The 24469-nt window shown below is 38.0% G+C and overlaps 1 protein-coding gene across 7 annotated transcripts in view; it reads left to right on the plus strand.

Moving 5' to 3' along the window:
* The window catches only part of UNC80 (unc-80 subunit of NALCN channel complex), a 228938-nt gene extending 204557 nt beyond the window's left edge, over window positions 1-24381 (plus strand). For 5 of the 7 annotated variants that reach the window (XM_086719512.1, XM_086719513.1, XM_025933443.2 and 2 more), the window contains 9 exons: window positions 2245-2429; window positions 3272-3437; window positions 4879-5058; window positions 7848-7986; window positions 10599-10655; window positions 17729-17810; window positions 18697-18808; window positions 19421-19620; window positions 20460-24381. In XM_086719512.1, coding sequence (XP_086575638.1) covers window positions 2245-2429; window positions 3272-3437; window positions 4879-5058; window positions 7848-7986; window positions 10599-10655; window positions 17729-17810; window positions 18697-18808; window positions 19421-19620; window positions 20460-20726 — 1388 coding nt within the window. In that variant the 3' untranslated portion in view covers window positions 20727-24381. The remainder of the gene's footprint in view (window positions 1-2244; window positions 2430-3271; window positions 3438-4878; window positions 5059-7847; window positions 7987-10598; window positions 10656-17728; window positions 17811-18696; window positions 18809-19420; window positions 19621-20459) is intronic. The other 2 variants (XM_086719516.1, XM_025933450.2) reach the window with 1 other exon arrangement.
* The last annotated feature ends 88 nt before the right edge of the window (window positions 24382-24469 follow it).

The following is a 24469-nucleotide window of genomic DNA, read 5'->3' on the forward strand; positions in this document are numbered from 1 at the left end:
CACTGGAGCCCCCCTCCTTGGCCCTGAATGCACTAAGCTGGGGAAAAACCCCACTCCTGCCATAGCACTGAAAATAAGGAGCACTGGCAGCAGAACATCTCAAAAGGAGCAAGTTGAGAAAATCATGCCTAACATTTTTCAATTTATCAAAGTAGAGCTTCATGTGGGTGGTATAAGATGAACCATACACACCAGTAAAAACAGGTCCTTGGAGTTTGGAATGTGTGAGGAGTTTGGACTATATCATAAGGGGAGATCTTGGGGTGCCTGGCTGGCTCAGTCAGTAGAGCATGTGACTCTTGATCTCAGGTTGTGAGTTTGAGCCCCACATTGGGCATAGAGATTCCTTAAAAAAAAATAAACAAATAAGTATTTGAAAATTATGTGATTGACAATGAGAATGAAAAGGAAAAAAGGAAACAAGCATGCATGTGCACAGGACCTACCCATATGGGGCTTGGTTGCCAAAGCCGTGAGAATGTGGGGTTCAGATAAAATCTAGACTCTGGGATAAAGCCGTGCATAAGGTTTGGGATTGCACAGAGGAGGAGGGAGATGGTGGGCTTTAACACATAAGGCAAGGATAGGAGAAAACACTTGATGAGTAATTATTTTCAATTCACTCTGCCGTCTGCCTTTTTAATGAAGGTGGATCCTTTGGTTACTTGGCCAGGCCACTGGGCCTCTGTTTCAAATTGATTTTTGCGTTTATTTTGGGCACTTACTGTGCACTAAGCAGTATTTTCTATACTTTGAATCCTCACAACAACTCTAAGAAGTATAAATGTTCTTCTCATTTTAGGAGTGAAGAGGCAAAGGCCCAGAAAGGTTGAGTAACTTCCCTAAAGTCACACAGTTAATAAGCAGCAGAGCCAAATTTCAAATCCAAGCCACCTGGCACCAGAGTCCCTGCTCCTGAGCCCTTTGCTATCCTGCTTATGTACTGGGCTGAAAGAGGTGAAGGTGGGAAGCAGAATGGCAGAAACACAAAGAAGGCTAATAGGCACATAACAGTAGAAATGTCACCAAGCTCAGGGTAGGGAAAGAGGAGTGTTGCTTTTTGTTCATTTGTTCGTTTGTTTAGTTAAGGGAAAGGAATGGGGGTGAATGATTGCTGTGAAGGTGAGATTTTGGGGAGGGTGGGTAAAGAAGACTCTTACCACATCCCTCTCTGTGTTACATGGCATGGTTTTCCCCTGGAAATGTCCTAACTACGTGATAAAGGTGTTTGTGCCTTTTAGTTGCTGGGATGGGCCTTACAACACGATCAGGAAGGCCAAGTCTCCCTTGACTGCCCCACGCCAGACCCTGTGCAGAGAGCTGAGATGTCAGAGGACGCTCCTGCCATAATGTTTGACATCTCTACAATATTCTGTTTGGTCCTGACACACTGTTTGGGAAATCTTCTTCCTGAAAAAAATAAAATAAAATAAAATAAAATAAAATAAAATAAAATAAAATAAAATAAAATAAAATAAAATAAAATAAAATAAAATAAAATAAAATAAAATAAAATAAAATAAAATAAGTAGATTGTGACGGGGCTGCCAGAATCTAGGAAGAAAGAGATATTGCAAAAGAAATCCAACAGGCTTAAATAATAAACATGATGTGCAATATGAGAGGGGGGAAGGAGGGAGGGAGAATGGAGCTTTTTCACCTGAAAGGATATACTCAAATGCATTTCCTGGTTCTCTCTGGGGAGGAGATGGGGCTGGCAAGGGAGGTGGGAAGGGGAAGGACTTTTTCTCTTTGAATTCCGTGTATTTCTGTATGGTTTGATTTTACTTTAAACAACAAGAATATATTATGTCTATGCTTAAAAGAAAAAAGTCTTTTAAAATACCCATGTTTTAGCTTAGGGTATGAGTAATATGCTGGGATTACCATAAGGCCACTAGGACAAAACTTTCAGAAAGCAAAATATTAGCCACGCGTTCTGTTTACAACACATTTCCCTTCCAATCCTGTGAACCGCTGAGCTCTGTATTTTCCACAATGGTAGCGAAATGCGCTTAAGAAAGATGTCTGCGTTCTCCTGATCAGAATCAAAGCATGTTGACCATCCAGATTTTTATCTTGATGTCAGAATACTCTCGCCCAGGAGTACATGTACGTTTCTGGAAACTTGAGAGGATTTAGAAATTCAGAACATTTTCTGACACATAAAGGGCTGTGGCTGTGAGCAGCGTTCCTCTAAAGCACAAGTATGCGGACTTACTCTTCTCTTTTCCTCGTGTAAAGCGCTGAAGGTGATTCTCGTCTGCTTTGAGAGGCAGCTGGGAAGCCAGTGGTACTGGCTGAGCCTCCAGGTGAAGGAGATGGCCCTGCGGAAGGTGGGAGGCCTGGCCCTGTGGGACTTCCTCGACTTCATCGTGCGGACCCGAATACCCATCTTCGTGCTCTTACGCCCTTTCATCCAGTGCAAGGTGTGGTGTGTGCTTTTCCTAGAAATGACAAGCCCCAGGAATGTGCTCTTCTCCCAGTTAAGGCAGGATTGCTGCACCCGTGCTCGTGGGACACGGGACAGCTAGTCAGTAGGACCCTGTTAATACCATGCTTGATGAGAAAACAGCTCAAAACAGGATCCCAGAGGACAAAACCTCGTGTTAGAAGTACCTTCGCAGTGAGACCTTTGTTCTAGTCTGTAAAACTCTGCCCTCTGTCTCTACTCACCACTGCCCCCTTGGGGAAAAGGGAAAAAAAGATTGACCCAATGGTACGATCTGAAGAATGTTCTTTCTTCAGTGACATGACAGAGATCTGATTTTAAATAATCATGAAAAAGAACAGTTAAGGCCTGTTTCTCCCCTCCCTCAGTATTCATCTACTGTGTTATTCTTTTCTTGCCCTGATTTCCTGAGACAGTGATTCAAAATAATGTATTGATTAAGAGCTTCCTGTATAAGGCACTGTTCTAAAAGCTTCACACATGGGGCACCTCGGTGGCTCAGTCGGTTAAGCGTCCGATTTTGGTTCAGGTCATGCTCTCACAGTTTCTGAGTATGAGTGGTGCATGGGGCACTCTGCTGTCAGCACAGACCCCGCTTTGTAGCCGCTGTCTCCCTCTCTGTCTGCCCCTCCCCCGCTCAAGCATGCTCTCTCTCTCTCTCTCTCAAAAGTAAGTAAACATTTAAAGAAAAATAACAAATAAAAGCTCATATGTATTATCTTACTTAATCCTCACAATCCACTATAAAATAGGTACAATAATTAGCCCATTCTACAGATGGGAAGATTGAGGACTTGAGAATCTCTCCCCTCCTTTCAGCTTCTGGCCCAACCAGCAGAGAATCATGAAGAGCTTTCTGCCCGGCAACATATTGCTGACCAGCTGGAGCGGCGCTTCATCCCACGCCCTCTGTGTAAAAGCTCCCTTATTGCTGAATTCAACAGTGAACTAAAAATTCTAAAAGAGGCAGTTCACAGTGGCTCAGGTGAGTAAGTGTGGGGTATTTGGAATTTGTTTGACTCCTGGAACTCACAACCTACAAAGAATGCCGCTGTCCAGGTCACCACTCTTTTTGGAACCATGGATGAAGTTAGCCATGCAGTCCACTGGTAGATTTGACCATGTGATCATTACCAACAACAAGGCAGGGGAATCTTTTCTAAACTTTTTTTTTTCAGTCTTCATTTCAGCAGTTAAGCTCTGACTTGACTACTTAACAAGAAAAATAGTATTGGAATTCTTGCCTTCATTTCCTTTTTGGAAAGGAGAAGCAGGATTCACATTCTTTGAACATCTATTACATAGTAGATAATTTCATGGATGTTATTTCATTTAATCCACACAAATGCCTGCAAGGTGCATAAGTGAGAGTCCACTTAAAGAATGAGGAAATGGAGACTCAATAGAGGGTAAATAATCTACCCACCTGACGGTGACCACAGTGAGGGGACTTCCAACTAGTATGATTGCTTACAAGCCTTTAACTTTCACAAATTGGGGGAGGAAGTGTTGAATTAGAGTTGGCAGGCTAGGGATCCTTGCTTTACTTTATTCAAAAGGTTTTCTTTGGGGAGTGTACTGTTTACTTGTCACAATTATTGACAGCATTACCAGGAGGGAAAACAAATCATTATCTGCCATTAGAGGGCAGTCATTACCCATAAGTAGTCTCCCATATGTGTGGCTTCTTTTTCTTTCTAGAATTTATTATTACTTGAAATGTATTAAAGACAGATTTTGATGAGTACAGTCTTAGTAAAATCTGCAGAGTGCCATTCAAATATTCTGCTTTATGATAAAAATAATTTGACATATTCAAGGGGATATTTTTTAAGTTATAATTTCCAGAAAAGGAGAATGGAAACACAGCTTTGATTTGTATTCTGATTTTGATTGAGAAGTTCCTATCAGACAACGTACTTATTACTCCCGCATGCTTGTGTGAGCTAAGGTATATTTCTCAGTAAAATCTGCCAAGTTGGAAGCTTCCATTCATGTCAAAATTATTTTGCATTCTTCCAGGCTTAGCATATGATATCTAAAGCTATGAGAAAAGAAGCCATATCAAAGCATTTTACGTTATTAGACATGTTATATTCCCATGAAGAAACTATTCAATTATAAGTAAATCAAATGCCAATTCCCCTTCTCCTCCTCCTCCCCTCCCTCTTCCTCCTCCTCCTGCTGCTTCTGCTGCTGCTGCTGCTTCTTCTTCTTCTTCTTCTTCTTCTTCTTCTTCTTCTTCTTCTTCTATCTTCACTTCCACTCACTATTTTATCCTAAAGACTATTTATCTAGGACACACTATTTCACTGGCCTTTCCTAAAAAAATACAAGTAGCCAATACAAGGGAGGAGTTTGAAGCAAGCATTTGTTTTCCTTCAAGATGCTCACCATGGATTTCCTTTGGTCTCTCAACCTCCCAGCTTACCAAGGGAAGACGTCCATCAGTACTGTGGGCACCTCCACCTCCGCTTACCGCCTGAGCCTGGCCACCATGTCCCGCTCCAACACGGGCACAGGCACTGTCTGGGAGCAGGACAGTGAACCCTCCCAGCAGGCTTCGCAGGACACCCTGAGTAGGACTGATGAGGAAGATGAGGAAAGTAGGTCACCCCACAGTATGGGGTTGATGGGGGGGGGGGTGGCATGTGTGACCCAGCTTGGCATGCAAATGAGAGCTTGCAAAGGATTTCTGCCATTCTGACCCTTTCCAGTTCTGATCCCTTGGTCATTTTTTACAAAAAGGATTTAAAATGGAATTGTGACCATGATCTCTACTGCCTACTCTTCTATAAATTCTTTGATAGTCTTGGTCATTTTGAAGGAATTCAGACAAAAAGTAAATCTTTAGTGACCCCCACATTTTTTTTGAGCTTGTATATTCAAACTTTTCCACTTATTCTCATTTAAGTGGTACTTAGGTAACTAAGGGAAGTGTTTATTCCCGTTTCTCCTGGCTATCTTGCTTAGAAAGCTCATCAGCACTTACATGACCCTATTAGGCAAGGAAAAGTAAGCAATGCATGTACTCAGGACTCAGAAAAGACCAGTCAGCTACACTCTCTAGAACATAAACCAGTAGGCTCTCATGGGGGAATACAACCCAAGAGGGAATACAACCTAAATTTGAATTAAGAGTATCCCTAATGACTGAGGCCGTCCAGGAGCTTCTAATTCATATGCCTAAGATTTGGTGTCATGAAATGTGGGAAAATCTAGTTGAGAATATACTTCATGTGTATGCTTAACAGGAGTAAGTTTTAAAAGTAAAAAGTAAAGGTCCAATGAAATACCATGGTAATTTACTTATTTTTATTGTCTTGATTATTTTCCAGCTGTGTTTCAAAGACCCTCTGATATATAACATTTATAGCAAAGCATGCTGTCAATGTCTTAAAAATGAAGAAGACAAAATGTAGATCTTCACTCAGAGCCTCTCCATGTCAAAAAACAACAAAAAGCCTCAATCAAAACTAGAAAAAATAAGAGTTGAGGTTAGAATTTTAATTAACATGAATGAAAGTATTTTAGTACCCTATTATACTTGGATGTGTAGGAGAGAGAAAGAAAGAAATGCAGCAACATTTCCAGATTTTGTTTCAGGGTTAATTAGATAACAAAGTGATAATCATATTGTCCTTCACTTGACCTACAGATATACTTGTTTCAAAATCACCCTGGTCATTGTGCATGGAAATACTCTTCAAATTGTAATTTGGGCAATCTTGGAAAATCTTGACCAAGGAAACAAAATGAGAGATATAAGGATCAACAGTTTTTATATTCATTAAGTCCTTATAATCGTTCCGAACTTCAAGTAGTATCTATTTTTCTTTAATGCTTGAAGTAGTCTCTCCCAGCAATCTTTTTAATTATGGGAAATTATACCACCAATCTTTAGTAGAGCTAAATATTTTTTGTAGGTAACCTTAGGAATAAGTAGATGTCCTAGCCAGCAGGAAGGAAATAGAGAAGAAAAGTAGAGAGGACATAAACAGAACGACCACTAGCTAGGAGCCAGCACTTACACACTGATGAATATGTAATTTTTTGTCAATATCTCTGCTCTTAGACATCACAATCATCCCAGCGGAAACTGAGTTGCTAACAAATGTGTGGTTGTTATGTGGGTGTGTATTAATTTATATAGGGTGGATATGAAAGCCAGATGGTTGACTCTTTTGAATTAAACTATTTTCCCATTCTATCATCAAACCTGTCTTAAGACCTAACAGGTACAAGATGAGGAACAAGAATGAGAAAAAATACGTTCTGTGAGATCTTAGATCTAGTCCTGCAGAGGAGATGACAAACATTTTTGGTAACATATAACAAAAGGGTGAATGGAAGGCAACACATAATCAATCATCAAACAAATATTGACAAACTGTTAAGTGATATATGAATTTAAATAGGGGGAAAAATCAGTGAGATCTGATTTTTGTAGAAATAGCTCTATCTACCTTACCATGTTTTTCATATTTTTAAGGCACATTTATTTATTCTCTTCTCTGTGAACACACCTAAAAAAGAAATACCACTCTATAACAAGAATCAACTTCAAGTCAGTCACTAATATTTCTGACACTTCATATACACCTTTTGGGTTTGAAAGAAGTTTTGTTAGAAATAGGACTATTTGGGGTATTTTAAATGCACGATGTCAGATGATCTTATATGGTAGCATAAGTTCACCACAACACTATGTTAATCAAAATATGTTTACTGTTCAGCAACAAACAACATTAACTCACTTGAATGAGATTACCTGTCACAAATACTGTGTTAAAGCTAACTTTCACTTGGGTTTGAATACATTACCACTTCCATGAAGAAAGTAAGACTACATGCATACAGTTTAAAACTTTAGGTCAAAATAAGCATTTATTTTTTTAACTTTATAAGTTTTAAAATATTTTTCCTAAAACTATCTGAAATAGTCTTTCCCTCAGCTGTCTAAAAATCTTTAGGTGTACTCAATGTAGTTTTTGAATGTCAAAGAAATGTACGTGACTCATTTAATAATATTCCTTTTTGCACTATTCTCAGAATGTTTAGTCCAGCTTTTCTGAAATCTTTATGTTGCCAATGCCTCTTGACTCTCACAAGTTATTTACTTGTGAAATGGCTAAGAAGTTTTTGTTTATTTCATAAGGGCTGTTTGAGGGTGGGAGATGTGTAGATATGAAGAGTTATTTATCCCTTTGTACCCACGAAAAACTAAGACCTTTGGGAGTCTTACTTTATAGTCTATAAAAGGTACAAATGATAGCTTCAGAGATCGCCCTAAGGTTGTATTCAAGCCAAGGATGGAACCCAAGGACAAAGTTGGTTTGGGTTTTCTGATCGACGTCATAGTTTTATAACACTCCATTCCTTTGCCCCCTATCAGATGACTCTGTAAGCATGCCTAGTGTGGTAAGTGAACAAGAAGCTTACCTCTTGAGTGCTATCGGAAGGAGGCGGTTCTCCAGCCACGTCTCTAGCATGTCTGCACCTCAGGCCGAGGTGGGCATGTTACCCAGCCAAAGGTAAAGAGCCATGGATATCTTACATTCTGCATTTGGGGGCAAAGCTAGCAATGCTGAAAATTTACTTTTATTATTCTTAAAAGGCCAAAAGAGAAGCAGACAATCATGTTTTTATATAGATCATTCAACCAAGGACGTTTTAACCAAAGTCATGCAGGCAACAGTTTGCAGAGTTTTCTAAGCCAGACCAGTAGAATGCTGGGACGCATGCATTGTTTCAACTTAAAAATTCTCTAGAAATAGATACATGATCTTTTTTTCTGGTCATCAAATGACATTTTCGTATTTCACATATATCATTAGCTAAGCTAATGAGTACCTGGCAAGCATATAAGACTAGCTTGATACATGTGGTACAGTTTAGACTTTGGTAGCTCATTAGTATTTAGTTGGAGGTAGTGATGCTTAACCAAACAGAACAGGACCTATGCCAACATGTGTAACCTTGGGCAGGTCATTTAACAAGGGTCAGCAATGCTCTTGTCTGTGAAATAAAGAAGTTGGCTAAAGTGGTCTTCACGGTACCTTCTCTATCTGTAGTTTTATGATTCCATGACTAACCACTTTAAGACATTTTCTTTATGTGTTCTCTGCCCTCTAAGAATATACATGAAACATTCCAAGATACATATATCAAGTATAGAAAATTATGTGATGTAAAAGTCAAAACATTATCTATTTCAGAACCAGTGATATTTTCACTTCAGGAACTGAATTCTTTCAAAGCATTGGCCTTATGTGTTTTTGGCTAGTTTGTTGTTTATTCTTAATACTACAGGTTCATTGTTATAATTCATACATGGAAGATAATACAAACCGGAGCACATTCTAATGTTTAGATAAAATCAGTTTATATGCAGGAATAATTACCCTGTACCCAAATCCTTTAGCAAATAGTTCATGAACTTTACAGATGGAAAAAAAATTGTGAAATGAAGCCTAACTTGGGAGAATATCAAAAAATAGGGGAAAATGATAAAAGATGATTAATAAGGAAATTGCATACTTGTCAAGAAAGCAATGTTTTATGTACTGGTTGGTTATTACAAAAATTAATAATATATAAGGGTTAGTATAATTATTAAAGATTATGTACCTTCCTTTTGGTAATTTGCCTTTAAAAAGGAAGTCTTACAAGTAAATTGTGCGAACAAAATTAGATCTAAACTATAAAATGTCCAAAAAAGGGGGTGCCTGGATGGCTCAGTCGGTTAAATGTTCAACTCTTCATCTCACTTCAGGTCTTGATCTCAGGGTTTTGAGTTCAAGCCCACATTGGGCTCTGTGCTGGGCGTGAAACCTACTTTATAAATAAATACATACATACATACATACATACATACATACATACATACATAAAATGTCCAAAAATAAAAGATAATATTGGTAACTATCAATTCACTTTTAATTGCTAGCAATGTGCAAGGTTCTATCAAGGACAAGAGAAAACTATCCAGTAATTTATTTAAAAGTTTTATTTACATTAGGGAATTATAGGAATTTAACATAGAGAGTTTCTTGGTTATTTATCTAAACTAACAAGACCATCCATTCCCTTTGTACATATTCATTAAGAGGGTAATTTGTTTCAAGGGAGAAAATTTGTTCTCTTGTGGATATATGGGAAATCCGGAAAAATCATACAGTTAAACCCTTTGGCTTGAGTCATATTTTGGAAGGCTAGTGAAGGTAGTAAAGTCTATGTGTATTAAGAAAAAGGAGCCTCTTCCTGGAGACAGGCTATTTCTACAGTGTACAATCAGCTCATGGGTGCTTAGCTCAATGGTAGCTAGGTACTAAAGGAGAGAGAAAGAAAGAAAGAAAGAAAGAAAGAAAGAAAGAAAGAAAGAAAGAAAGAAAGCATGATACAGTTTCTGTTCACAAAACCCGCAATCAGCTGCACCCAAATAAATCAATAAACTAATCATTCTCTCACCAACCTGACAAGTTTTTTTCCTTTGGCATTTAGAATTCAGTCACTAGAGGAGGACTAAGGCGGTAAATGAGAGTTCCATGTGAATATTCCAGGGTTATCTTCCTTCCGTTTGTTTACTTGCATTTTCATTGCAAAATTAGCAAGGGAAGTTGAGTTCTTTCTTTGCTTTTCTTAATGGCATCAGTTCCAAGAGTTTGGTTGTGGCAGTCATGGTAAGTGGTTTTTGTGTGATAATGTCACAACACACAAGAAAGAAGCAGGTTCCTGATCAATGAAGAATCATGTACATAGTAAGACAGGTTAAAAGTAATACCCATCCAACCAAATGGTTACCAAAGGAATTATAATCTCATCTTCTACAGATTCATTCTGCAACGCATTTCAGAGCTCATGTGTCCCTTTGGAGCTCATTTTAAGTCCCAACGCTTAACCAATAAACAGATCACTCCTCTGAGAGTCGCAACCACCCAAAGTCCCTCCTCCCCCATTGCCTCGAGTCCTGTCTTGACAAACCCAGCACAAGGTGAAATGGTTACCTGTCTCCTTTTCCTTCCTTGTTCTGTTAAATTTATTTTTGGCTCTTGGAAGCAGAAAATTGCATGCCTTTTTTTTCTTTTTCTTTTATTTGTTTGCATTTTCTTTCCCTAAATGCTTCATCTCCCTACCCCTCCTGCAGTGAACCTAATGTCCTCGATGACTCCCAGGGCCTGGCCGCTGAGGGCAGCCTCTCTAGGTACAGTGTCAATGCTACCTGTCTATTGGTGTCTGTGCTGGGAAACTAAGCTGTTCCCTGTCTCCTCTGTCTCTCTGTCTCTCTGTCTCCTCTCGCCCCCGTCTTGATATCTATTTCCATTTCTTACCCTTTGTTGCTCATGAACACACGAGCCTGGAAGTCAAAGGTGTAGCCTCCTTCATTTTCAGCTTCAGAGCTTAATCACAAATGGCCTAAAAAGCTTACTTAAAGAAAAAAAAAATCTCTGGAGTTCTTTCAGGGGCTTGTCCCATGGACGTCTAAAGTTTGATATGCTAAATGTTAATTTTATCCCATCGAATCATTCCCTCCCACACTGATATCCCTTGAGAACTGTTTTTCACAAGCCTTTTAATACAACTCCCCATCATCAAGCAGCCCCTTATTAAATGTAGCCAGGTCTTTTAGCTAATAGCATGGATGGTAAGAAGACAAACAATGCTGCTATGATAAACGTAGCAATGTCAATACAATTTCTATAATTCCCTCTCTTCGATGCATGCTATGTGGCAAGCTATTATAGTAGCTTGTTCAAACAGCACGTAAAAAGAATGTCCCAGCACAAAGATGACTCCCAAACTTGTCATGAAATATCAGACACAAACATTTCTTGGTAAGTAAGAAAAGTCTTTTGATGCAAACAACAAAATGCCTTGGCTATTGGTTTAAAGCATCAGAAAGGGGGACTGCACCTTTAACACTCAGATAAACCACGTCACACATCCCTAATCTTGTGCTGTTGATTCACACCTCTCAACTAATCCTCATTAGGGGTAATGCTTCTTGTTCATTCTAAGAGTTCCTTAGTTCCATCTCAAGAGAAAACATTCCCTTCCAGGTCTGCATTATATAGTGAGTACAATACAACGTGTTTATTGCTTTATCACAAAGATGAGGAAATGTTGAGAGGCCGTTCCTGTGAAAGGGTGTTCTTTGTTTTCTTTGCATCTTGTTCAGATTTCACATTTTCTTTAGCAACTGAAAATGGGAAATTTAGTCCATCATCGGGTGTATCATTTTTTTTACTAGACCCATAATTCATGACATTCATTTGTGTTTGCGAGCCCTTGCCTTGACAGATCAGTCTCTTATTGGTGGTAAATGTGGAAGTGCTGCAGCGTGTGCAGACTTAATTCCATTATCAAGAGCTTTGGGGATGAGGAAGAACAAGACGGTCTCAAGACGGTTTCCTTTCATTGTTCACCGTGTTTGAAAAGATCTGAACCAAGTCTAGCACCATGACCACTACTTTCAAAGAAAACATTTGTTTGATGCTTAAAATCAGACTTGAGACAACAGATCCTTGATTAGGAGATAAGTTCGGTGGCCCACTGAGAATGGAAAGGATTAAATCAGACTTCCATTCGGCCAGGGCTTTTCTAATTAGGCCAAATTCTACTCTTGCCGAGTCAATACTAGCTCAGGTTTGGTGAGAGAAAGCAGGGATTTGAGTTGATTTTTACAAACTCTCCAAAGGATTTAGTCGTCTCTAGCAGGTTCAGGATTCAAATTGCTGACTTTGGGGTTATCAGAACCAATCTGGCTTGGGTCCAGTACCAATGGGAATAAAACCCAAAGTTTTTGCTACATGAGACTGAATCAGAGCCAAAGCTATAACTTTTTATCTACATCTGAATTAGTTAGTCATGTGAGGACTTTGGGGACGGTTTTAGACCAACTGTTGTTGATCTGTGGTTCCTGTAACTGGCATGTTTTTGTTCTGGGTGTTAGCCACCCAGCCTCAGTGGTGGTCATTAAGAACAGAGAAGATGAGGCATTCACTTTGGATTCTAAATAACTCTATTAATGCAGAGGTATTCCACCAGCCAGTAGCACATCCACCTTTGCCATATACACTGCAAATCGTATTTTTTAAACTCCATCACGTCACCAAGTTCTCTTTGGAGGAGAGGAACTTTTGGCATTTACTAAGAGGTGGGTTTATAAAATAGAATAGACACTTATTATATTTGGTTTCCAGGCTTTCTTATTTTTGACATGAAACTTCTTTAGGTTTCAGACTCTTAAGATCCTAAAGAAGCAGTAAGGCATTAACAACGGCAATTATATTCAGCACACACCTGAGCACTCAGGCCCTAAAATACACCCAAAGTAGTCCTAAGGAAAATCTGGCTCCAAAGCTTACAGGATGCCAGGAAACATGCCCAAGGGAAAGTAATACAAGCTGCTTCTCCCCCACCCCCCAACATTTTGGTACTTTCTGGAGATTTGCTTTTGAAAGAGCAATTGTTTTAGGTCAGTGGCACATGTTGGCCTAATGGAAAAATGAGGAAGAGACCAAAAAAAAAAAAAAAAGAAGAGACCAGATAACTAAGGTGATCTGATGAATAGGTAGAAAAGAATAAAAACTCTGCAGACCTTTTGACAATTTCTTCCAGGACTTTTTTTCTAACCTGTGCTATCTGCTTTCTTTTAAATACTCATCACGGGAAATATCAGCCTGTTAGAAGTACTACACTATGGAGCAAAGATTCTTTCTCTTGGAAATTAATAAACGGGATAAAATAATATCCCATGAGTGATTCTCTTCTTTTGAGAGTGTTGCTCTTAGAGGCATAGAAACTCACTGTAGATGTTCTCTCTCTGTATATGCCCCTAAATACACACACTGTGAATCATGTTTTCTCTCCAGAAGAATTAAACATACAGAAGTTATTCAAGCACTTTAGCCTGGATGTGTATACTGGAAAATTAGATTTTGTTTGGACACATTAGAATACTTTTGAAGGCACAGATTAACAGTCAATTATAAATTTTAGAAAAATATTATAATGCTGTTTGATTCTGTAAGGGTAACTTCAATCACAATGAAAAATAAGAACGTGGCTCAAGTCTGAACAAGCCTGGGTGAGACAAAATGAAGATAACCTACTTAGTAGAACCCATGTTCATCCACATTTTCAAAGTATGAAAACTAGGCAAGTAGTCTCCAAGTACTTAGAAAAATATAGAAACCTTTTCATGTAGCTGAGGATGAACAGCTAAGAAAATGTGTGTTGTGATACACAGATACGCCCTTTGCCAATGCTATCTCCGTTCTTACTGGCTATCTAAAATCCAGACTATTCTCCCGTTTTACTCTTGATTCTAGCCACTAATCTCTAAATTCTGTGGCATTTAAAATACATTTTCTGGATGTTGTTGAGGGGGTTCTGGACAGACCCCCTCCAGAATGTGCCAGTGGATTATTTTGAGCTGAGGGCACTTGAGACCCCATGGCATCAAGGGAAACTTTTGTCCTTCTTGAACCACACTGCAGAATCTAAATTGGGGGTCTTTCCCAGAATAAGTGTTATTAATAGAGATAAATTTTATCTGAGCAACCCATCTGTATGGCAGAGCAAACATCTAATTACCAAATACCTGCTCTTCTTATTGCCCTGTGAAGTACATACTTTCCTCTGGAATCCCAGACCCCAAACCCCTTCTACTTAGTTCAGAATAACACCTATACCTCATTTTGCCTATCTTTGGAATTCCCATGTCTATGTGGATACCCCATATGTGCACTATTAAATTTGATTTTCTCCTGTTAATCTGTCTCATGTCAATTTGATTCTTAGTCCAGCCAGAAGGACTTTTAAGTGGACAGAAATTCTTGCTCCCGACACTGTGGAGGCTAAGTAAATTTTAAACAATGCTCTTTTATTGGGAAAGGGAGAAGTAGAATTTTGTCTCCTGTTTGTATCCCTGTTCTCTACAAATGCTTTATAGCTCCTTTGGTGCAGGCTTTATGCATTCCTATCACGAGGCAATCACTCCAGGTAAATGGCTATGCTTTGTGTCTCGTATTCCGCCTCTAGATTTCTCTAACATATTAAAATTGAAACTAAAAGCATAGGTGAAGTCAATGAAAATACTAATTCATTTTCCTTGTGCTAGTCTCACCTACAGCTTCCACTTATGAAATATATTAATGTCTCAATCTATACTTTTTTTGTAATTTAGGATAAATGATATGAATTGTTATCACATTTTTGCATATTATATTTTCATTACATTACTGAATATCCCCTTATTCACCTCTCCTTTCTTTTAAGAAGTACCATTTTGGTATATGTCCCACTCAGGAGATGCATACATATTTCTACACTATAATTCAGGCCATCAGGCTGAAACAGGGGAAAAGAAGTCATTTGTGCCAGAATTGTTCTCCTAACATTGTCTAAACTTTGCTAGCTTATAAATTACTTCCTTGCATTTTGAGTAAGGTGTTTTTGTTTTTCATAGACAGTTGAGTCAAAATTCTGCTAAGCCCCAAGTGCATGTACTTCTCTACAATCCAGATCATTGTATGGTTTGCCATGGTCATGTTTTTCAGTGACTCAAAATACAAAGGATAATTTTAGCTTCAATTTAGAAAGTTTTATTTCCTTTTATCTCTATTGTCTTAACCTATTATTAGTTAACCTATTCTATAAGTTAACCTATTCTACTGTCAAACAGTAGAAAATCAGCCATTTCTCACTCCCAAGATTAAAATTTACAAGAAACCAGTTTTCTTTAGAGAGGTGCATAGGGCAGACACCTTGGTCTGCTCCAGGTTGGTTTTAGTATTGTACATTCTTATGGTCACAAATCATAAATGCTACATTCTACTAATACAGTACATGACTCAGAGAGAAGCTAAATTGAAACTCCTTTTTCTATGCAACTCCAATTTGATATAGACCTGAGAGAAAGAAATGTGTTCTGCATAAATTACTTCCATTATTAACTTCTCTGGCTGTTTATTATTAATGTGGCCTAACTGTACACATTTAAGCCAGACTTGGATGTCCCCAGTACCAACATGTTAGCACCACATGTTTAGGGAGAATATAATTTATTAGCTGGGATATACTATTTCCAAGGACATGTTCTGTAATTTCATCTTTAATGTGTACATTCCACTGATGAAATGCTAGATCATTTACATAGAACAGCTAATTGCTAAAGCTATAAACTTGATTCATTTCTTAGATATAAGCCTCTCTATCCATAGAGAAAATTTTTATGCTTCTGATCCTCTCTTGGAATAATCATCATGAAATTACCATTATGCTTTGACATTTAACACTCCCTGAGTAACGTGTATTTTTTTTCTCGTGCCATTTTCTTTTCTCACAATCTCAGATTACTGAATAAAAATGAGACAAGTGGACTGCCTCAATTTCATTTTCTCAGCCCAATTGTTTTCAAGACATTTTATAACCTACTTCCTTTTAGCGTTCTAGAAGCAATAAACTCATTACAAATATCAAGTGTAAAACAAAGAAGCATGTTCTATACATCCCTTTTCATGTTCAAACCATTTTACATCAACTAACTTCTTTTCTCTACCTTAATGGGAGGTAGATGGTAAGTATTAACCTCCCTTTTTGGCCAAGGGAACTGAGGTAACATTTAGATGTCAATGAAGAAACCATGCCAAAGAGAGCTTTGCTTGGTATTTGAGAGAAACTTGTTTCTACTTTTGTGCATATGTAATTGAATTCTCTTTCCAATTTAAGACACATGTTAAAATGTATAATTAATAAGGAGATGTCACTTCAAACAGCAACAGAGTCTGGATTGCTTATCAGAATTTATTGCATTGTTCATTTGGATAATTTTCATAGAAAGGTCATATATGATATAAGGTCATATATGTATAAAAGTAATGTATATTGATCTTTTGAACTTGACATTAAAGAGACAAGAATGTTTAAAAAGCATCTGTTTTGGGGACTCTGGAACTTTGTATTGTGTATCCCAAATGGCCAATTATACTTACATCCTTATTTCATAAAAACTTTGATAAACTCCATTTGGGAATCATTAATTTTCTTCTAGTGGAAATATGAGTAAGACATTTAAAAAATGACAGATATGACTATCAACCATACGATGGTTAACTAGTTGTTAACAGGGGAAACATCTGATTGTCCATCTTGCCATCAATTTCTCTCCCTGTAACTACAGCTAGATACTTTAGATAGTTCATTTAAAAAAAATGGAAATGAATGAATATAGTCTTTCTTTTTCCTGGACAGTTGTTGACTAAGGATTCCTCTGAATGTTTTACTCTAAAGCCTATTTGTAGATGACTCTCCTTTTGCAAAGGCAAAGCAGTAATTAACCAAATAAGCACATTGGCATCATCTGTAGGATTACAATGTTCTCTGGGGCACAATACATTTCCTTTTTTCACCCCCGTTTTCCAGTATAAATACCTATTATACATGCATGCAGAATGAAAATGGATCATGGGCCCATGACAATATTTTCCACCTCACCCAATACTGAAATAGCGACCACTGTCAATAGTCATTTTTGCATATAAAATGCACACATACACAGCAAATTTGGGGGGAGCAGGTGGTTGTTTTATAAACTGTACAATATGTTTGAGTGCAGCTACTCAATATTACTTAATTAAGCTTCTGAGTTCTACTGATAGCTTAATTATTTCGCCGGCCTTTTAAATCTAAAATCTTTTTTTAAAAAACATTTGAATTGTCTACCCATGTGACTATCCATTTACTCAGTAGTCACAGAGACTTCAGGCTGCAAACATGTGTTGAATGTGCCCCTTCACCCAAATGGATTCTGTGTCTGATGTGTTTGATATCTGTCCATCTTATTTTCATTTGAATTGAAATTTTAAAGAAGGTGTTCCCATCCATGTGATAGAGTTGTTTGTGTTTGTTTGTCACCACCTTTTCCCTTCCCCTTGGAAAAAAAAAAAATTGAGATTAGTATATGACATCTTTAACTTTATGGTGGCTTCCAAACCAGGGGTGTGATCGAACCAATGTTTTGCTCAATGATAGATATGGCATCAGTGACTGAAAACAAAAATCTCAATTTTGGCAGCGTGGGGCTGTAAGGCCTCGTTCTCCCTCCCAAACCCTTGAAATCTCCCATCCCAGGGATCCTTTCCTGACCTTCCTTCAAAGATAATGGTATCTTTGAAGTGACTGTTTCATATAAGTGATTTTGGCTACCACCCACCAGAGGATGGTCTTCTCAGTCTCCGCAGGGTCCACACTAACACTGTTGATGCTCGACAGGGTGGCAAGTGTCCAGAGTGAGCCTGGCCAACAGAACCTCCTCATTCAGCAGCCACTGGGGAGGAAGAGGGGCCTGAGGCAGGTAAGCAGACCCTGAAAGGGCAGGAGAGTGATTCTACGAAATGAAAGCTCTATTTAATTTTTAATGCCCACCTGTATTCAGATCATATATTGCCTTCCCACCTGAAATAAGCTGTACAGAGCAACTTTAAAATGTGGTAAGTACTTGGGCAAGCTGAGAGTTTTAGTTCTATGTTGGCTTTGAATCTTATTAGCAAAGCTGATGACTTAGTAAAGTAAGTAGGCCTATACGTCTGTCTGTTCCCTATTCAGAAACCTTATTTCCCAACCAACCTGACTGAGCAAGGAGGGCTGGTAATAAAGTTGATTTAAGGCCTGTTTCTGTATACAGGCATACACGTACTCATTTCCAGAGTAATGATTCAGGTTAAAATCGAAATTAAAGTAAAGATCATCTTTACAAATTTCCTTAGGTGGGGTTCCTTTACTTTTTAAATACAAACTTAAATGAGCCTTTGCACTGTTGCTTTGATTGGAGCTTCTCAACGTTGATTTGGATACCAGATGCTTTCTCAGCATCTGAAGTTTTTTCATGAACCTCCCCTTGAGCGTTATAAGCATGTGTTTAACTATGACTTTTAGGTGAGTAGAGGCCAGTTGATAAGCAGTAATTCTGAAATTCCCACATGACTGCTTGAAATTATGTTAATCTACGTCCTTAGGATACATAAAGAACTAATAACTGGGAGATAGAATTGGTTAAAGGGGATGCCAGATTCAAATACGCAATAGTTACATATGCAGAAAGAAGTTTAATTTATCAGCTACAAATATAAGCATCCACAGAAACCCGTAAAGAATACACCATAGTCAGAATCCTCCGAGCACAGTTTCCTCCCAGGCAGTCAGACCCTTCTTGCCAGCTTTATTCTGCCTGTTCTCTTTAGCTAAGACGTCCTCTACTATCACGTCAGAAGACCCAGACTGAACCCAAAAACCGCCATGGGGCTCGGCTGTCAACCACCCGCAGGAGCATTCAACCTAAAACGAAGCCATCTGGTGAGGCCTCCTGTGTCCCTTCTGACTGTACCATTGACACATTGATGTCATGCAACCCAGTCGGGAAGGTCTGTAGACCCTGAACGCATGCAGATGAGCATACCTACGGGAACATGCTAGGATAAGGGAAGAAGTCACCCAGAACACTTTAGTGCTTTTTCTTCTTTTCACTTTTCCTACCTATGCCTACCCTATGAACCTAGGGAAATGGAAGAGTTCAAGGTAAACCATGAATGCTATGAGATTTGACTCTAGAAAGTAGAGGAACTGAGTTTGTGTCTTACTAAAGACAATGAAATGATGAATAATAGAGACTTTGAAGTCTTGTTGGTAGTTGTTATGAGTGATAACCAAGTTCCCCTAACCCTCTATGGAAATCTTGTATTAAGCCTTTTATGTAAAAATGATTTTTTTCTACCCAAGTCCTACTCTTTATAGGAAAGAAGGTGAAATCAAAACATGTACCTGATAGTCAAATATGTTCTCATTTATTAATAAGCCAGCAGTGTCTTCATAAAGAAAAGCCAGGAAACAGTGGTCAAAGCTAATTTTTAAGCACTGACAACATTTTTTTTTTTTTTCCGTATTTACTGCTCTAATTCTGACCTACAGCGGATCAGAAACGTTCTGTGACCTTCATTGAGGCTCAGCCAGAGCCAGCAGCTTCCCCAACAGAAACACTTCCTGCTATAGGCCAGCCACAAGGCTGCAGCCCAGCTCCATCTAGGAAACCAGAAGGAATGGACAAACCAGTCCTCACGTCTTCCCCTGCCATTGTGGTTGCTGATCTTCACAGCCTGTCTCCCAAGCAGGTGAGGGCTCTACCGAAACTGGCAAGGCTTGCTCCCTGCCCACTTATGTCTATGAGCAACATGGATATGCAAATTTATTACATTTAATTTAAGTCTGAGTCTGTAACATTTTGTTACCCAGACAGACAACCGTCCTCTCATCATGAACAAGAAAATCCATATAAAGTATATGGTCAGGAATACAGCTGCTTAAGAAGGAATAAGAGAAACCTTGGTATTCTTTGTTATGAAAAACTTAAGAGAAAATATTTCCCAGCTAAAATAACCATTGAAAACCAATATATAATACCTGGTTGAAAGGTGGTTCAATTTAAAAGGAAAATAAAGTTACCAGTTTAGAAGCCGTAAAAACGAGAGCCTTCTGTATCCTATGAGATGAGAGGAACTTCGTATTCTGACCTTTTTCCTCATTGTTTTGATATTTTTCTTGTGGTTTTAATTTTTTTTTCTTCTTCCAATGTTTCATAAGTGAATTCCCATAGGTCCCCATGTTCTTCCCAGTGGTATTTAAAGAAGGGGCAATGTCACTACATACATTGTATAGTCGTTAACAATTAAAAAGCATTGTAACACCATCCCCTCCTATTACCTCACAGTCTACAAACAAGGTAAGAGGGCAAAACAAAAGAAAACAAAAAAACCCGCTCATGCTACAGATTAGAAAACAGAGGCTTACAAAGTTGAAAGGGCCCACAGAGGAGCTCACATATGGCAAATGCTACAACTGGGGACTGGCCGTGTGATTTCTTATCCGGTTTCAAGTAGACAACAATATTTTTGATGCTCTTCCCTGGCACCTATCCTACCTTTCCATGATGTTATGATCTTTTTGGTCACAGAGTGAGACCCTCCCTGCTGAAGAAGGAGAAAAGAAGGAGGACACAGAAGTGCAAGGTGCTACAGCACACAGCCCCCTCTCTACGCAACTCTCAGACCCTGATGAATTCACAGGCCTTGAGACATCCATCCTCCTACAGCACGGAGACACCGTCCTTCACATCAGTGAGGAAAATGGCATGGAGAACCCCCTGCTGTCCAGCCAGTTCACTTTTACGCCCACTGAGCTGGGGGAGACTGATGTAGACCTAGATGAGTCTCATGTTTAATTCTGGATCTTGTAAGAGTGGCAGGTATAGACGAGATGTAGGAGGGATCGCTTTGCTCAAAGGTGACTACTTTTGCTCGGAAAAGATGAAGACACAGCACTTTACATCCAACGGGTGACACAAATCTCAGTAGATTTTGCTGCTAATGCGCACATTGTTTCATAAACACCTTTAAAAAATCAATGGCTAAGAGAATTTGGTTGTGTGAAGACCATAAAAACCAGGGAAGAATAAGAGGAAAGAGCCATTTCACTGCACATTGTTTATGATTCAAAAAGCCTTGAGCAGTTAAAAATATATACTATTATGGAGCTGCTTACCTAGGAATATTAACAAATAATATGTTCTAAAAAGAGAATGCAATTTTTGAGATTACTCACATTATACATCTCATGCAAATGTTTATTTTTATAGTTTCAAAAATATTAAATCAGGTGGCTGTATGCATAGCAATTTACATAAAAATAATAAGTAAGGAAAATATTAGTTTGAGGAGACTAAATAATAAATAAGCCTGCAGCCACTTTTGCTTTGACCAACAATACAGCCATTTACAAAAAGAAAATACTATTTTTAAAGCTGTGGATTTTTCAATATTTATTTTTCAACCGTCATTTACCTTGCATGTTGTAAATCAAAATGCTAAAGCCCTAAGATCGTTCCATTTCATAATCATGTTAGAGAGAAAATATTCTAAAAATAACCACACAATTTTGAAGTAAGAACCTAAACAGCCTATACTATAATGAAAACTAAATGTAAATATTCTAGCTAGAAACGTATGGTATTCCTACTTCTAGCCATTACCACATCAATGCCAAGATGAGGAGATATTGGGAAATGTGATTCCAGTATCCTGTGCCTGCCCTCGAGGGTATATTTTTAGATATTGAAGTTATTGTTGTTAGAATTGGTTTGGTAAAATAACTTTTTCTCAGTGTTAACAATATTCTTATCCTTTAGACATCTATGTTTATGAGGAGAAATGATAAAGTGAGCAATCTCTTCATAGGCACAGTCAGTTTGTGTACTTTAACCTGAAGTTCAGTTACTTCAAGAAGAGCATAAAACTTAGAAAACTTGTGAGGCCATATCCAGTGTGTTACTGATCCTGTAGTAGGGCTTGGCATCATATAGTTCAAAACTGAATTTCAAAATTTTAACAGTTTACATTAGAAAACTGTTACATAACTACTAAGCATATAAAAACTCATATATGTACGTAAATTGGTGCGTGTATGCACACACGTGTGTGTGTGCATCTTCTAGTCCTCCAACTGAAGTTATAGATTTTGATTATATGGCAGTGAATCGAAAGTACATTCTGTGTGCTTAAACTTTTAACTACGTTGGCTATGAAAAGTATGTTTATAGAGAGACCTGCTAAACTCACCCAAATCACAAAGGAAGATTATTTTTTTTTTGTTAAAATTGCTTATTAAATAGGCATTGCTTATGTTGTGATTTATACTTTCAAATATTATTTGGGGTTTTGTGTCCCATTTCCTAAGAGAATGAAAGACACCTGTGAGTTAAAGATAATGGATAAAATGAAAACTTTCACATCTAAAACTTGAGAAAACAGAGGTGGTAAACGGCCTCTTCAAAATTTTACAAAATTTTCAGAACATTTACTTGATGCTGAATTAATTCTCGAGTGCAGAAATATATGTATAAGGTGGCTTTATGATTCTTTCTAAGCTGATATATTTTGCCTGTTAAAAATTATGCTGCTCAATTAGTGTTAGAGGCCTTACGTTTGGTAATTACAACTGTCTGGGCTGTATGAGTCTCTATATGTGTGCACTTTGTTCCAGCTTTTTGGTTCTCGATTCAAATTCTCTATGTATAATCGTATCAAATATTTAAAAAGTAAAGGAGTCAAAAAAAAAAACTTGAATATATGACAAGAATTCTAAATACCTTTATATAATTTAAAAAGTATTGGGCTGTTTTGAGCACGATTATACTGGCATGTCTGCGTTTCAGCCCGACTCCTTCATTCTAGTGTTACGGAAGTCTGTTGGAAACTTTTTAATAAGCTAAGTATTGTTGTACCTTGCAAAAAAGCCTCCACTCTGAGAAACCGGGCCTTACAGGGTGGGAATGTTTTCAGACTGGGACTGCTGAGGTTTTGCAGATGTGTGCATCTGTTCCATTTAAGGTGCCCTTAAATGTGTTGAATGTAATGTGTTGAATGTTTCTGTGTAATTGATAAAGTATTTATATGTATGTGCATAAGATTGTCACAAGATGTATTCTCAGGAGTACTGTTACCTGGAGTTTGAAAGAATAACTATTTAAAAAAAAAAACAGTTGGGGAAGATCAGAAAAAAGTTCAAGATAATTAACACGTTTTTGTAATGTTCAAAACATTATTGAGTATATGACTAAAAATTATTATATATGGCAAATACAGATTGGTAATACTAGATTATTCCTTAAGCTATGATGCTTAATATTTATCTTGTTTAAAGGAAAATCAAAACAGGCACCTACTTCCCATGTGTAAAACACTGGACTAAACCAAGAGGTTGCTTCTTCTGAAATTAACTTTGGAAAGACCTTGGAATAAAAATGTATCATCCATGACAGTGGGTGTAGATTTATACCACTCAGATTCAATTAAAGCAGTTCAAATCCTGGATACAGCATTTTCTATAGCAAAACATTTTACTTTCATTTTTCAGTATTTGCTGCTTTTTATAATTCTATTAGATAAGTTATTTGATTTTTCCAAAAAGGAAACTGAGTTACTGAGTGCATTGGGACAAGTCGCTGAGAACCATAGTGGTAAAAGGCATAAATGGGCAGGACAATGGTGGAGAAAAAAATGATGTGGTGTTTGGGGAGAGGGGGTCTGGTTAGGGCTTGTTGGCTAGGCTAAGAGCAACTGGCTTGCTATTTCAAGCCTGCAATAGAACATTAGGCAGGGTGACATCTCCCTTCTTTAGTACCTGTCCCTTTAGTCAATGAAGAACATTCTTCACTTTGCAGCCTAGCTGTAAGATGATATAAGATGAGAATAGGGTGTATATAGGGACCAAGAGGGAAAAAAAGGGTCATAAGTGGAGTTACAGTCCAAAATGCAAACTAAATACCCTTCCTCAAGTTATACAGGATACTTTATTAAGCCTCTGGAATTTGCTGCTATCACACTGAGTCATGCTGTTGCCCTGTGACCTCACACTTCAATTCCATGGCCTTGTCTTGGCAGTGAGTAGAAAGTCCCACTTCCTTGCTTACTTTAGTGGGTCTCAACTGCAGCATTTCAGAAACAAAGTTTGGTTTGACACTCAGGACAATAAAAACAAGGGCAGAATGTATTTGGAAAAGCTTAAGACAAATTTACTTCTATTATTTCAGGATCATTTAGCATTACAGATCAATGTACCTCCATAATATTTTTCAACAGTCACTGTGACTACAGGATGAAAATCCTTTATTAGCCATTTTATAGGTAAAAACAAATGATTGATTACACAGCCAACTTCCCTTAGATGACTATGAAGTCTGTGATGAATACTGAATGACCAAAGAGCATGGAAAAAATGCATATGAATACTGAAACGTTTATGAAAGATATTTATGAAAGATATTAAGACCTCTGTGTTTGAATATGCACATATAATAAAATAAAGCTAAAAACATTTAAGATGCCTGATCAAGTTTCATTTTCTCATTCTCAACATAGGGAATAGGTTAATTCATTCAGAAGTTTTCATTTTGGAACCCTTGGGAGT

The sequence above is a fragment of the Puma concolor genome, chromosome C1, assembly GCF_028749965.1.
Source record: "Puma concolor isolate L17-30 chromosome C1, mPumCon1.1.hap2, whole genome shotgun sequence".
Lineage (NCBI taxonomy): Eukaryota > Metazoa > Chordata > Mammalia > Carnivora > Felidae > Puma > Puma concolor.